Source organism: Vulpes lagopus, chromosome 22, assembly GCF_018345385.1.
Source record: "Vulpes lagopus strain Blue_001 chromosome 22, ASM1834538v1, whole genome shotgun sequence".
Classification (NCBI taxonomy): Eukaryota; Metazoa; Chordata; class Mammalia; order Carnivora; family Canidae; genus Vulpes; species Vulpes lagopus.
In genome coordinates this window covers 6,453,923-6,469,223 of record NC_054845.1, presented here as the reverse complement: position 1 = coordinate 6,469,223, position 15,301 = coordinate 6,453,923, and the positions used below count along the sequence as shown (strand labels likewise).

The 15,301-nt window shown below is 34.4% G+C and overlaps 1 protein-coding gene across 1 annotated transcript in view; it reads left to right on the top strand.

Moving 5' to 3' along the window:
* Nucleotides 1–15,301, top strand: part of PGAP1 (post-GPI attachment to proteins inositol deacylase 1) — a 71,366-nt gene that overhangs the window by 16,507 nt on the left and 39,558 nt on the right. Inside the window, exons 4-9 of the mRNA XM_041737536.1 lie at nt 3,702–3,873; nt 6,814–6,971; nt 9,594–9,646; nt 10,461–10,527; nt 13,867–13,972; nt 14,662–14,717. Of these exons, the coding sequence (XP_041593470.1) occupies nt 3,702–3,873; nt 6,814–6,971; nt 9,594–9,646; nt 10,461–10,527; nt 13,867–13,972; nt 14,662–14,717 (612 nt within the window). The remainder of the gene's footprint in view (nt 1–3,701; nt 3,874–6,813; nt 6,972–9,593; nt 9,647–10,460; nt 10,528–13,866; nt 13,973–14,661; nt 14,718–15,301) is intronic.

The following is a 15,301-nucleotide window of genomic DNA, read 5'->3' as shown; positions in this document are numbered from 1 at the left end:
AAGAACTATTTAAAGGAATATAAAAAAAATTATTGAATTCATAAGTGAATTTAGCCAGATCACAGGAAAATGGTCAATATTCAAAAATCAGTGAACGAATGGAAAGTGAAATTTTAAAATGTATTTACAGTAGTATTAAAAATGCAATTCTTATGGATAAATTTAGTGAAAGATATGCAAGATCTGTACATTGAAAACTGCAAAACTTGCTGAAAGGAAATAAATAAATAAATACAATCTTTAAAAAGAACATATAAATTCTTTCCAAATTAAGCAGTAGATTTAATGCACTACAAATCAAAATACCAGCAGGTGTCTTTTTTTTTTAAGATTTTATTTATTTATTCATAGAGACAGAGAGAGAGAGAGAGAGAGGCAGAGACACAGGCAGAGGGAGAAGCAGGCATCATACAGAGAGCCTGATGTGGAACTCGATCCAGGGTCTCCAGGATCACGCCCTGGGCTGCAGGCGGCGCTAAACCGCTGCGCCACCAGGGCTGCCCTGTTTTGTTTTGTTTTGTTTTTTTTAAACTGAGAAACTTATGTGGAAATGCAAAGTACCTGAAAAAAGCCAAACTATCTTGAAAAAGAACAAAATTGGGGAACCTCCACTGCCTGATTTGAAGATTTAACTGTGTAGCTATAGTAATCCAAGCAGTGTGATATTCCTATGCATCTTGAAAATGAAATCTTTGCATTAGCCAGCATTTGAAAGTTATTTCAATAGCAAGTATTTTTTGAGCTTAAGTCTGTACTGAATATTATAGGCAGAGACAAGCCAGCTTAGATAGAGGACCTTCTATGTATCTGATATTTATTGGATAAGATAAATACGATGTGATTACGAAGTGAAATTTGTCTCCCTAAATGGCATTCACAATAAATAATCATGTTTTTATTGTGTTTAGATAGTTCTTTTCCCTTCTGTTTTTTTTTTGTTTTCATATTTTCCCCAGTGACTACATATTAAATTTACAATAGAACTAATAAACTTTCTTTTAAATTAAGGCTTTTAGAAAGCAAGATTCCTGTTATAACTGGGTACAACAGGAATTCAGGACAACTAAATCTTGTTAAATGGATAGGATTTGAGTGTGGGAAAGTGAGAGAACATAGATGAAGAAACCTCATTTATTCATCACATGAATCTGCCTGCAATTATACCAATGAATAAACAAATCCAAGCCCTCATGGACCATATGTTCTAGTGGGGAGAGGCAGATAGTAAACATCATAAATGAGAAAAGTATATACTATCTTATATAGTGATAAAGAACAGGAAGGAAAATAAAACAGGGACATAGGGAGCAAAGGGTAGAGGACTACAATTATAAATAAGGATGACCGGGGATTCCTGGGTGGCGCAGTGGTTTAACGCCTGCCTTTGGCCCAGGGCGCGATCCTGGAGTCCCGGGATCGAGTCCCATGTCGGGCTCCCGGCATGGAGCCTGCTTCTCCCTCCTCCTGTGTCTCTGCCTCTTTCTCTCTATGTCTATCATAAGTAAATAAATAAATCTTTAAAAGAAAGAAAGAAAAGGGAAGAGAAGAAAGAAGGATGACCAATGAGACCTCTGCTAAGAAGCAGATGGTTTGATAAAAAATTAAAGAACATGAAGGTATCTAGGAAAAGAGTACTCCAGACAGAGGTAACAAATATACGAGGTAAGCACACGTGTGCTCTCTTGGAGAAAACAAACAAAAAAGAACAGTAAACTACTGGCTGGAGCAGATATAATATGTTAGGAAAGGAAAAGTTGAAGGGAGGGCAAATTATAGAGCCTTGTAGGCAATTTTAAGAATTTTAGCTTTTATTTGAAGTGATACGGAAAGCCACTGCTGAGATTTTTGACCAAATAAATGACATGTTCTGATTTAGGTTTTAACAGTATTCTGTGTGGTTTCGAGGTTAAACTAAAGGGACATAAAAGTGGAAGTAAAGAGACTAGTTAGGCTATTGCAGTAATTCAGGCAAGAAATAATGGTGGTTTGATCGAGTTGGTAGCATTGGAGGTGTTAAGAAATGGTCAGATTGGTATAAACCTTAAAGGCAGAAGATTTGTTGGCAGATCAGATATGGAAGGGCAACGTGAAACGAAAAGAATTGAGGATGACCCAAGTTTTTGGCTGAACAACTAGAGGTATTGAAATGCCATTAAGTAAGTTGAGGGGGGAAATGTATGAGGGACAGATTTGGAGGAGATTAAGAGTTAAGTTTTAGGGGTGCCTGACTGGCTCAGTAGGTAGAGCATGTGACTCTTGATCTCAGGGTCATGAATTCATGCCACATGTTGGGCATGGAACCTACTTTTAAAAAAAGTTTTGTTTTAGATAGATTTATTTGAGATGCATGTTAGATATACCAAATGTAGTTAATATGCAGTTGAAGTTTAAGGTGAAAGTTCAAGAGAAGAGGGCCAGTCTGGAGATAATAACTTGAGGATTGACAGGATATGGGTGTATTTAAAGCCATGAGACTGGAAGAGATCATTAAGGAGTCAAGATACAAAAGAAGAAACTGAAGAACTGAGGCCTCAGTCATTCCCATATTAAAGAGATTAGGAGAGATGAGAAGGAAATAGCAAGAAACTAAAAAGGAGCAGCCAGTAAAGTAAGAGGAACCAGGAGAGGGGATCCCTGGGTGGCACAGTGGTTTGGTGCCTGCCTTTGGCCCAGGGCGCGATCCTGGAGACCCGGGATCGAATCCCACGTCGGGCTCCCGGTGCATGGAGCCTGTTTCTCCCTCTGCCTGTGTCTCTGCCTCTCTCTCTGTCTCTCTGTGACTGTCATAAATGGATAAAAATTTAAAAAAAAAAAAAAAAAAAAAAGAGGAACCAGGAGAGTATGTTGTCAAGGAAACGAAATACATCATTTCAAAGAGGAAGAAGTAATCTAATGTCAAATCCTGCTGCTCAAGTAAGATAAGGATTGAGATTTGGCCATTAGATTTCTTGGTGCCTTGATAACAGTTTTGGAGTAGTGTTGAGGCAAAAGCCTGATTGGAATGAGTTTAAGCATATGGAAGTTGAGAAATCGGAGACAGCATGTACTGTATAGGCAGATTTTTGATGAATTATGCTATAGATATGTAGAGAAAGATATAGTCACTAAGGGCATAGTGGGAGTAAAAAGAGTTTCTGATTTTTTTAAGGGAGAATAGAATTATATTTATATACTACCAAGAATGACCTGGTAAGAGAGGAAGAAACAACAATGCAAGAAAAAAGTGAGAAGAATTGCTGGAACCATGTATTAGAGAAGGCCAAAGGATATGGGTTTCAGAGCAGTTATGGAGGGTTTGGCTCGTTCTTTCTTTTCTTTTCTTTTCTTTTCTTTTCTTTTCTTTTCTTTTCTTTTCTTTTCTTTCTTTTCTTTTCTTTTCTTTCTTCTTTCTTTCTCTTTCTTTTTTCTTTCCTTCCATTTCTATCTTTTGAAATAGCTTCATGATATACTAGACCAAGTGTTCTGATTTGGGTTCAGACCAAAGCATAACTATTAAAAATATTTGGCAAAATACAAAATAGTATATATATACTGATTATGAGTAAATGAAAATGTATTTCTCTATCTTATGCAAGGTTATATACATAGTTTAATTTTATTTTTCCTATAAAGTAGTTCATATTTAGAGGGAAGTAGTTAGTGTTTTTTGTTATGATACTAAGACTTCATTATGCCTTGGTGATTTTTTTTTTTTTATACAGGGTCAAGAATTTGCTCCAAAAAGTGTGGCAATAATTGGTCATTCTATGGGTGGTCTTGTTGCAAGAGCATTGCTTACATTGAAAAATTTTAAACAAGATCTGATAAATCTTCTTATTACACAAGCCACCCCTCATGTTGCTCCTGTGATGCCATTAGACCGTTTCATAACAGGTTAGTACTATTACATAAACACTAACTGATCTCCCCATTGTTTTTTAGAATTAAACCAATCCTCACACCTACTTCTTTGAATGTGCTGCAGATTTATCCATGTGTGAAGCAAGCAGCTCAGTTTCAAATTAACACGTCCATTTCTGAGCATCTTTGGGACTTTCAACTTAGGCTAATGAAACTGCTATTAGTTTTCCCTGTCCATAGTGCCTTACCATGGAGAGCATGTGTTTTATAATCTCTAGACACTTGGGCATCAGTTTAGTTATTTGGGGGGTGACCCTGTCTCTTAAAATATGTTTAAACTCTCCGTGTTTTGTTAACTCTTCCAGTACTCTATTTAAAGTAAGCTTATATTAAAAATTAAAAAAAATAAAAAAAAAAAAAAAGTAAGCTTATATTTAAGTAAAACAGTAAAAATGAATAGATCTGCCAGCACTTTATATGATGAGATAAAATTGCTAATACTTATTACTATATGTTGGACATTGAATTAAGGACTTTACATGATGTATTATTATTTCACTTGATGCTTAGAGCAGTCCTTTGAAGTAGGTTCCATTATTATCTGCATGTTTAGAGAAAGTCAGGTATTATCTTCACAGTTTATTGGAATATTGTAGGATAGAAGAAAGTTTTGAAAACAAGGAATTCTTTTTTCCTGATCAGTAAATTTATACCATTTCTTACTCTATCAAAATTTGCATTATCTTAATTTTGATGAAAATGAGAAATATATCTCAGTGATATCAAACCAAAGCACCCATTTTAACATAACATTATCAAGGAGTAATTTATCTGCTGGAATATCTGGCCCAATGGTACCTACAGTGAAGTTTAATTTTTTTCCTTATTACATTTAAAACTTTGCCTGTAGAAATCCTTCAGTAAAAAATTTTAGTTTCAGTGAAGTTGCTTAAACTTGCTTTACTAATTCTAATAATTACAAATGACTTACAGGTTTAGGGGGAAAAATCATAGGCATAGACAAATCATAATACTTGTCATCACAATCAAGAACTTTCTTTATTACATTTTATATGGACGAGTCATGTATGGTAAATTAGAATTACTCACAATATATCTTTAAAAACTCTTTGAGGAAAGAGCTTTCAAAAGAATCTGATTTTATTGTTTTTGAAGAGTAGCAATGGTCTGTCTCTAAAAGGTTCAAGCTGAAAGTAATTCTTAGGGTTAGGTGGCCTTTCTGTAATTAGCAAGCCTCGGGGATCCCTAAGTGGCTCAAGCGGTTTAGCGCCTGCCTTTGGCCCAGGGCGTGATCCTGGAGTCCCGGGATGGAGTCCCACGTCCGGCTCCCGGCATGGAGCCTGCTTCTCCCTCTGCCTGTGTCTCTGTCTCTCTCTCTCTCTCTCTCATTCTATCATAAATAAATAAATCTTTAAAAAAATAATTAGCAAGCCTCTTTATTATTTATTCTGTATATATTTCATATTTCATTAAGCCAGAATTAGAGTGAAAAAACAAAAGTTCAAAGAGTGGAAGATCTTAGGTTTTTAGAAGACCTGTATGACCTTCAGAAGTACATTCCTTGATGGAAATACTGTCTTAAATAGAAGAAAGGAAACCTCACTGGTCTTTGCACTTTAGAGGGCCCTGCTCTGTCTGGCATTGCTATTCTCCATATATGATGAGTATATAAGCCCAGCAGCCTTCCCCCCACTTGCAGGCTGTGCTTTTACTTCTGGATAGATCATCTGGGTAACCAGGCCTTCAGACTTTCCTTCCCTGGCAGGTGTGAATCTGTCCTGAGGGCAGGGATGTAAGTAAGTTTGAGTTGTGGCTAAGGGATGACTCTGCATGAGGTACAGATAGAGCTTGGATATCTTGTACCTTATAATGCAGGATGAGGTTGGGATGGGAAGAAATGATAGTACACTAATGGGTCAGAGATCTGTGCTGTCATAATCTAGTGTCCATCTCTGAGATGTCCTGGAGTTTGTAATTTGAACTTGGCCTTCCATTTTATTTTGATGATATATTTGTCAAGGTAGGCAGAGACAATAGATTTGATTTAACAGTTTGTTATCTGGAATTTTTACTTTTAAATATTTAGGCCTGAGGCCTATGTACCCCATTGATACTCTTGTCCCAGGACCTGCAGATGTTAGGAATGGATCTGCTTAGTCACATTCTAAGTAAATACTACTGAGATCTTTAATGGGAGGATTTTGCTGTTCCAAAATATTTGAAGCCCTCAGTGGGATCAAATGCCAGGATGAAAGTACATTAAAGTTTGATAATTTGGAAGAGGAAGTAAGAACTCCTCTGCCCCCATCTCAGATCTTTGACACTATTTTTTCTCATCTTCCATAGATAAAATGGAAAAATTGCAGATTGTTCCTGTTGAGCTACTTGTTACTCTAAATGCGTAGAACCTTCTTAACCCTTAGATTTTCCACAGCAGCATTGAGTCCCAAGACAAAAGTGATTGTGATTGTCCTGTGATTGTATTTTAAAAACTTAAATAGTATTTCAGTAGTGGCTGGCCATAGTAGAGAGCTACTTAGCTCTCACAATGCCATGAGTAGAAAGATCTACAATTCTTTAGCATAGTGAACTTGTATCTTTGGAAGAATTTTAGGAGTTTCTACTTGGTATACTCTATAGCTCATGATTTAGCAGCATCTTCGTAAGATGTACAGACCTGTTTGCATCTGGGCTTATGAAAGCTAATAAAGTTTGCATGTCTTTTTTTCTTTATTGATCCCTTCAGTAGCTTAGTATTTGTAGTCTTATTTAATGGGAAAGCAGACTATGTGTAAAGATACTGATTTTACTCAGAATAGAGAAATGTGAATAACACTGTTTATAGACCATTCAGTATGGCTTAAATAGAAATTCAGTTTAATATTAGTATCATACCTTATTGTTACAGGGAACGACTACTAATTTTTAATGTGTGTCTTTATTTCCTACCAGATTTTTATATGACTGTAAACAACTATTGGATTGTGAATGCTAGACACATTAATTTTACCACACTTTCTGTAGCTGGAGGATTCCGGGATTACCAAGTTCGTTCAGGACTGACTTTTCTACCAAAATTAAGCCATCATACCAGTGCCTTATCCGTTGTGGTAATCTTTTTTAAGCTTCTACTGAAATAGTAGCAGGATAGATACAGTAGGGTATGAAAGGAGAAACATGTAGTTGTTTGAAAGTGACTACTGAGTTGGTGTAGTGCTATTTATGTATGTGCACATGTATGAGAGAAAATATGAAAGAATGAATATGAATATGTTGGGAAGGCATAGATGCATGGGTGCTTATGTCCACAGAAAGTGAAAAGGATCTTAGAAAGTTTGTGAAAATGACTTATTTATGAAAGTGACTCTTATGAATAATTGTTCCTTGTTTAAAATAAGTACCTACCCATCAATCAGAGTTTTAACTAAAAAAAGTGTGGACTGAAGTCCAAGGGCCCCTTGTATCTGAGTGCTATATGCAATATAAATGGAATATCAAACTCTTGAATGCTAAACTTAAATAAAAGTTTACCAATTTTAAAATTTAAAAATTAGCTTTGATAGTATAATAGAACCCTGATTGATGAATTTGCTAATTATTCTTCCCTGCTAGGATATCAAGTATTTGGTCTTTAACTGGGATACATAGCCTTTGTAAAGTGAGTTCATGTTTCCTTTTAGGACTTATGTTATTTCTTAGAGTTTTGATCTTGAAGTCTCCAGTTAAGATCTTAACTTTTTAAACTCTATGCAGTATGTAGATATTGTATGTGGTATGTATACATGTGTATACTACATGTCATCTCCAAATATAACAATTTCTAAGAAAAATCCAGAGCTCCTTCTACTTTTTAGGAGATAGTGCTTTGATTCATGGTTGTTCTCTTCATAAATAGTCCCTTGCTTGGTTCATCGATTTCCCCACCTTAGATTACTTTTCATTTATTAAAAAATTATTATTGAATGCTTGCCACACATAGAATCAAAGTTATTAAGTCTTTGTGCTATTACCCACCATTTTCTTATTACGAGAAGAGTTGTGATATAACCATAATAGCTTTGAAACTAAATTGGTAAATCTCTGAAACCTCATAATATTGATATGAATCTTTTTATTTTATGTTAAATATTTGGGGCAGATATTTGCTGGAAGTCTTCAAAACACTAAATATCAACTCTAATAAACACAGATATTTTAGTCATATAAAGTTAGATGTAATTATTTCCTAGACTTGGCCTGGAGCACGTTGGATTGATGCCCCTTCCTGCAGCCTATCTTTTAAAAAACTTTGGTTTCTTTAATTGTGTGTGTGTGTGTGTGTGTGTGTGTGTGTGTGTGTGTGTGTATGTGCGCGCACATGTGCTTATGGCCCTCTTTTCTAATCCATTTGATAATTTGTTGCTTTTAAGGCAGCTTATATTTCTGCATCTCTAATGAAAATATTTTACCTCTTAATGGAATTTTCTCAAACCTGGTTATTGTCTGAATTTTATTTAGTATTTTAGCCCCCAATTAGCTTGTAATCTTTCATATATATACATGTATGTTACTTTAAAAAAATAAGAAGTAACAATTTTTTAGTGATTATTTCAAGAATAGTTAATTGGCATTTATATCCATTGGGACTAGAAAAAATTAAGTTAGAGATCTTGATCATATTAGTTATTAGTAAGTTAGGCTGAACTGCTGTAATACACAGTCATACAGATAATGGCACCTAAACATTTTGTTTCTATACCCGCCCTAGGTATGTATTTAAGTTGGTGGGTGGTTTTTGAAGGAGTTCTGTTAAGGGACCCAGGCTCCCAGTAAGCAACCCTTTCTTGAATGCAGAGAGAGATGCTGTGAAAAATACCAGATTTACTTAATGTTTCCTGTTTTAAGATGCTATTCATAAGAAAGTCATTGTCTTGGTAAAAAGTCATGGTATAAAAAGGAATCTCCAGTTCTTGAAGGGTGCTGTGCCATTGTTACGTAGTCTTCTTCAAACTGTTGTCTTTTAAAGGAGCTTTTTGCTGTTATGTCTCTAGTAGTATATATCCTAATCTAGGGATTTTTTCAAATTAAGTATCTCTGGACCATACTTGTAAGAGTCTGATATGGGGGCACCGAGGTGGCTCAGTCTTTTAAGTGGCTGACTCTTGATTTCAGCTCAGGTCATGATCTCAGATCATGAGATCCAACCCCATGTCAGACTCCATGCTGGATGTGGGGCATGCTTAAGATTCTCTCCCTCTCTCTTAAAAAAAAAAAATCTGATTTGATAGCTTTGGAATTGTGATCAGGCATATTTATTTTGAAAAATCTCTCCAAGTCTATTTCTCAGGCACGCCTGATTAAGAAGTAACATCTTAGAATTTACCAGGGATAGTCTTAGTCAGAACTAAAATTACTAAGATAATTGTGATTTATTAAAGAATAATAAACTCAACCTCTTACTAGAGTGTAAAGAGTTAGACATTAAATTTCAGTAAGGAATCGATGGATGTTTTAATAATTTTTAAAGGATAATTTACGCTTGACTAAGTAGTAATGACAATGATTTTATGCAGGAACTACCTTAATATTTTTGGGTCACCTTTCTAAGAATGTATCATTTAAATATGTCTGTGCATCTTAAAATATTGAAACTAATGTTATGTGTTTCTAAATATTAGCTAATGAGAATTTCAAACTTGGGAGAGTAACAAACGTGCTTTTCTTAAGTTGGATTTTTTTTCTTGTTCTTTTAGAGTTCAGCAGTGCCTAAGACGTGGGTCTCAACAGACCACCTCTCCATTGTGTGGTAAATTAATATAACTTATTTTGGTGGTTTGTGGTGGTCCTTTTTTCTCGTCCGTGCATTGATTGGTTTGTTAGCTTTGTGTTAGTACTTTACTCATAAATAAAGATTTGGGAGAAAGATAAGACTTAAGGGCTTAGAACTCTGACCTTGGTTTTTGGTCTCAGTTGATCAAGTTTCCTCTTGAGGAACCACTAGCATAAGTCTCAAATGAAGCTAGAATCAAATATCAAAATTATTTAGAGTTTGTCATAGTTGGGCAGAATCAAAGGTACTTGTGATAGCCCCTTCTGAGCTCTTGGCCAATCACCAAACTCAGGGACTTGGTGAATATAGCATTAATTATTGTAGAACAGCACATGAAAAACCAAGTAGGAGTTAGATTTACCTTTAATATAAATAGATTAAATAAGGGTCAAGAAATACATAGACCCAGTATCTTATTGCTACATGTTTTGGCTTAAATATTCTTTTTTCACTTCCCTCTGGCCGTGCAGTTCGTGGTGTCTGCAAGAAGCACAAGTTTAGACACACAAAGATGGGGCAGACAGTTGTCCGTAGCTGGGGTGGACAAGGAGACTTGGGAAAAAAAGAAGAACCCTAATAGTTCCATTGTCAAACATCTAGGAGGATTTAATTTGCTTTATTTTTATGTGTTTATGACTTTAAGGTACATGTTTAATAATAATGATTTCTTAAATACTTTTAGAGTTTAGAGCAATAAACTCACTTATTCCATTAAGTAATAGAATTATGCATATTTGTATTAAAAGTATGTATTTTTTAAAAGTTTCATTTATAACATTTTATTCTTCAGGTGTAAACAATTACAGTTGGCTACAATTCGAGCATTCTTTGATCTTATTGATGCTGATACTAAACAAGTATGTATTTTTAAGCTAAAAGTTACTTCAGTAAAGTAAAAGCTTTTGTTACAGCGGAAGGGATTTAATACCTTTTTTTTACTTTCATAAAAGTAGAAGCTTTTTATATATTGATATAATGTATCAATATATACTTAGTTTCAAATTAGAAATATATTTTTATCTGATAATACTTTGATCACTATTAGTAATTAATAGAATGCAATGAAAATGAAAAAGTGAAAAGATACGCTAAATCTTCCCCCAATTATTCTCCTTTACTTGTTTAAAATTTGATATATATCCTTTTAACTTTTATTTAACTTAAGGAAAATCCTTACTGCAAACTATTTTATCCTTTTATCCTTTTTTTTTTTTTTTTTTTTTTTTTTTTTAGTAATATGTTCTAAACTTCATGATCTACCTTATTAGACATTTTTGTTTAAATTTATTTTTAAGAAAGCATCTTTACCTTTCTGGTAAGGTCAGATGTCTTCATTCATTGACTAACCTAAGCTCATCAGAACTTAAAATATGTATTTTTAGTAGCTGAATGTTTCCTGTAATGAGATTTCACTTATAAACAGCACAAACCAGTGATTTTCCAAGTTGTTCAATTAGCAGGACACCGGAAATCCTAGTGCCATTTATGGAACATCATATTACTCTTTCATCTCTTTCTTGTCTTCCAGCAGATATATAGTATGGGCATTAAGGATTTAAACAAAATTTAGGGAATTCTATCCATGAACTTAAATCTCTCTGTGAATTGGGAACAGATTTTCTTTTCCATCTTAAGCAACATTTTTTTTTTTTTTTTTTTTTAACCTTAGGACATCTTGTAGTCCTTCTCTGTTTCATAGAAACCTGTTTTGGGAACTGTGGCTGTGGCTTCTCCCTTTGGAGAAAAAGTTCCTTGTGTATTAGGTAATTTTCTTCATTATGGGAAAATTTAGCTCAGATATTCTTGGATTCTTTCCCTTGAAGGCTCCAGTTCTTTCAGAGACTAGTATGTGTGGCCTCTTTCTCAATAGGTCTCTAGGTAATGCTTTCCTTATTGTGTCTTAGAACTTTGCTCCTTATAAGACTTTTTCTCTCTTGGAAGTGGGGTAGTGTTTATGTTTTTCCCTTAAACCCTTCAAGAAGCTGCAGAACTACTATTAGAATCATAGATACTTATCTCTCTCCTGAAGAATACAATAAAACAGAGACACCCCCCCCCCAAAAAAGAGAGAAACCCAAATTGTGTGGTACCACATTTTAAGCCATAAGATACTTATTTAAGTTAGTATATTGATTAAAGTAAATCAGCTTTATAGAATTAACACTATGAATTGGTCATGGAATGCATTTTTCAGTTTTTCAACCTTGTTTTGTGAGTCTTAACTATGGCTAATGTTTTTTAGTTAGTTTGAGAGAATGCAACTAGATATAGTAGTAGAATCTATTAAAATTCCAAGAGCAGTTGTATTTGGAATGACATTTGGTAGGCTTAGGAAAAAGCCCATTTCAATCTGTGAGGAACAGTAGTATCACAGACAGGTATATATTTTTAAAATTATACATAAAACTGATTTTTTTTGTATAGTTGATATACTACATAAAACTAATTTTAATAAATCTTGTTTTCCATTAAATCCTGAGATAAAATTTTTAATACTAATCTATAATAAATTATAATTCTGGATAGATAAGTATTTTACAGACACATTTTAAAGGACAAATGAGAAATTTTTGATAACTAATATTGCTAAGAATCAAAATATGAAACTGAGTTCTATTTCACAAAGTCACTATATATAATGGGCTGGTCTAAACATTAGACAATAAAAAGTTAGTATATGATTGCTATTCCTCAAGAAGATATTAAGAAGAGAAGCAAACATATATACAGGAAAACCACAACTCAAAGCATAATTAGTCCCAAACATGTGGTACAAAGGAATCAGAATTAAAGAATAATTTCTGATGGTTATCAGCATAAAACACATAGCTGGAAATTTACGAGTGGATAGAGTCCATAGAGAGTAAGGATGGGAGAGTCCTGAGTTAACTGAAATGTTGGCAAAAAGACCAGTTACTTTCAGTTGATTGCAAACAGATGTGGCTGTTTTTAAAAAAAATCAACACTAGTTTTATATTAGATTGAGTTGATTGAAGTATTGAGTCTGCATCAATGAAGATAAAATTTCCACTGCTCTCTACCATAGTTACACAATTATCTAAAGAACTATATTCTATGTTGGATGTTGTATTATAAGGAGGACATTAACAAACTTGAGTTTATCCAGGGAAGGCAGTCAGGGTAGTGAAGGTTTGAAACAGTTCTCTGAAAAAGTTGATGGATATAACAGTCTTCAGTTTCTTGAAGGGCTGCCCCTAACTTAATTTATCAAAGTAACAGGGAGTCAGAGATTTGCTCTAAATATGGCAGAGCATTTTCCTCATAGGAATTGTTAAAATTGGGATGTGTAGTCAGTCTTTCACAACAGCAAGTTAGAAATAAATGTTCAAGCAAATGCTGTGTGACTTCCTAAGGGGTTCTAAATCTTTTCAATGGTAAATCTTTTCACCTGGGTCCTCACTGTCCTTTCATTGTCATTCTCTCTGTCCAACTGTGTGGTTGAGAAAATCAGTTACCTGTTAGGGCCTCAGTGCTTAAACTAGAGAATTGAATAGATGGATTTTAATGGATTTTATACCCAAGTACTTTTTCTTTCTTTAAGGGAGGAACTGGTATAAAGTTGCAGACGTTTATCTTACTAGGATATTTTAAAACAGACAACAAAAAATCCTATTGTCTGCTCTCATTTTCATTTCACGAAAGGAAGTCTATTGAGACACAGTGAAAGTAAGACGGAGTAAAGCAAAGTAGCTTCCAAGGAATGGCAGTTGGGAATTCGTATTTTCTCTAATGACCAGTGAATTCTTTATTGTGAGATTGGCACTGGTCTGAATTTGGAAACTAGTGTGTTGGAATCACTAGACTGGAGGATCTCTTAAGTTCTCATCTGACTCCATACCTTTGGATTTTTAATTTGTAACTGTTACTTGAGAGACATTAGTTGATAATAATTGAAAGCATGGGCTCTGGAGCCAGACTGCCTAAATTTGAATCCTGGCTCAGACTCTTTAACAGGAGTATGACCTTGGGCAAGTTCCTTCATTTCTCTATGCTTTAGTTTCTTCCTAAAAATGCAAATAAGAGGATTATTATCTCCTCGAGCTCTTGTAACATATTAAGTACTTCAAACAGTGCCTGGCCCGAGTAACTATTGGCTCTTATCATTATTACTTGATGCAAAGTTTCAGTGAACGGTAGATACAAAAAGATTCAAAATGTATCATTATTCTTTCTAGATAACTCAAAATCCCAAGAAGAAATTGTCAGTTTTGAATCACCACTTTATAAGACATCCAGCAAAACACTTTGAGGAAAATCCAGCAATAATTTCTGACTTAACAGGTTGGTGGTAATAAAATGTTTTTATTTTAAATCAAATCTTATTTTCAGGTAAGTTTGCTATTAGCAAAGTCTTTGAAACTGTGGTACCTCAGGTATTATAATCCTGTTATATTTTATTATTTTCTCTATGATGGTTTCTTATAAAGTTCTTGGTTCAGGAAGGGAAAGAGGAGAAAAAACAGCTTATAAGATGTTGCTGATAAAAATTTTGTTCTGAAAATAACATGACAAGTAGAAAATTTTAAGGAAAGAGTTAAATGTCTATTTCCTGACAGTCACATAAAATACTATAATTTTTATTGACTTAAGTTTTCAGTATCAGTCATTTTTAGTCTTCTTTTGGTTTAAGAGCATATCCTTTGCTGTTAATATAATACCTGTTATACTCAGCTCGGAAAATAAAATGATTTATTTCCTTTTTATTGATACTTTCTTAAAGATACCACATAAATTTAAAATGCTTTACTTGATGTGAATGCTAGTTGGGGATGAGCATAAATAACATCTTACTGGATTTTTTGTTTTAAAATAGTGATTGTTCAGGAAACCAATTCTTTTTCAAATCCTATTGTAATTGAGAAGTACTTTGTGAGCATTCTTTATTTAATATTTAAAAAACAAGCCAAAAAATAAATAAATAAATAAATAAATAAATAAAAAACAAGCCAAATTAATTTCCTTTACCTTAGGGACATCTATGTGGGTTCCAGTAAAAGTATCCAAATGGACCTATGTGGCTTACAATGTAAGTATACCCTCACTGGTTAAAAATTTTTTTCAAAAACATTTTATTATTTTTGTTTGTTTACATTTTATTATTAATCTTTAAAAGTTAAAGATTCTTGGGACGCCTGGGTGGCTCAATGGTTGAGCACCTCCCTTCAGCCCAGGGTGTGATCCTGGAATCCTAGGACTGAGTCCCACATCAGGCTCCCTGCATGGAGCCGGCTTCTCCCTCTGCCTGTGTCTCTGCCTCTGCCTCTCTCTGTGTCCCTCATGAATAAAGAAATAAAATCTTTAAAAAAGAAAAAGATTCTTGGGGCTCCTGGGTGGCTCAGTTCAGTTACATTTCTGTCTTTGGCTCAGATCTGATCCCAGGGTCCTGGGATTGGGCCTGATGGTCAGGCTCTCTGCTCAGTGGGGAACCTGCCTCTCCCCCTGCTTGTGCACACTTGCTCTCTCTGTGTGTCAAATAATTAAAAAAAAAAAAATTAAAGACTTAGGGCTCAGTTTATTGAATGTATGACTCTGGATCTCACCTTAAGTTGTGATCTCAGGGTCATGAATTTAAGCCCTGCATTGAGCTCTATGTTAAAAAAAATTTTTTTT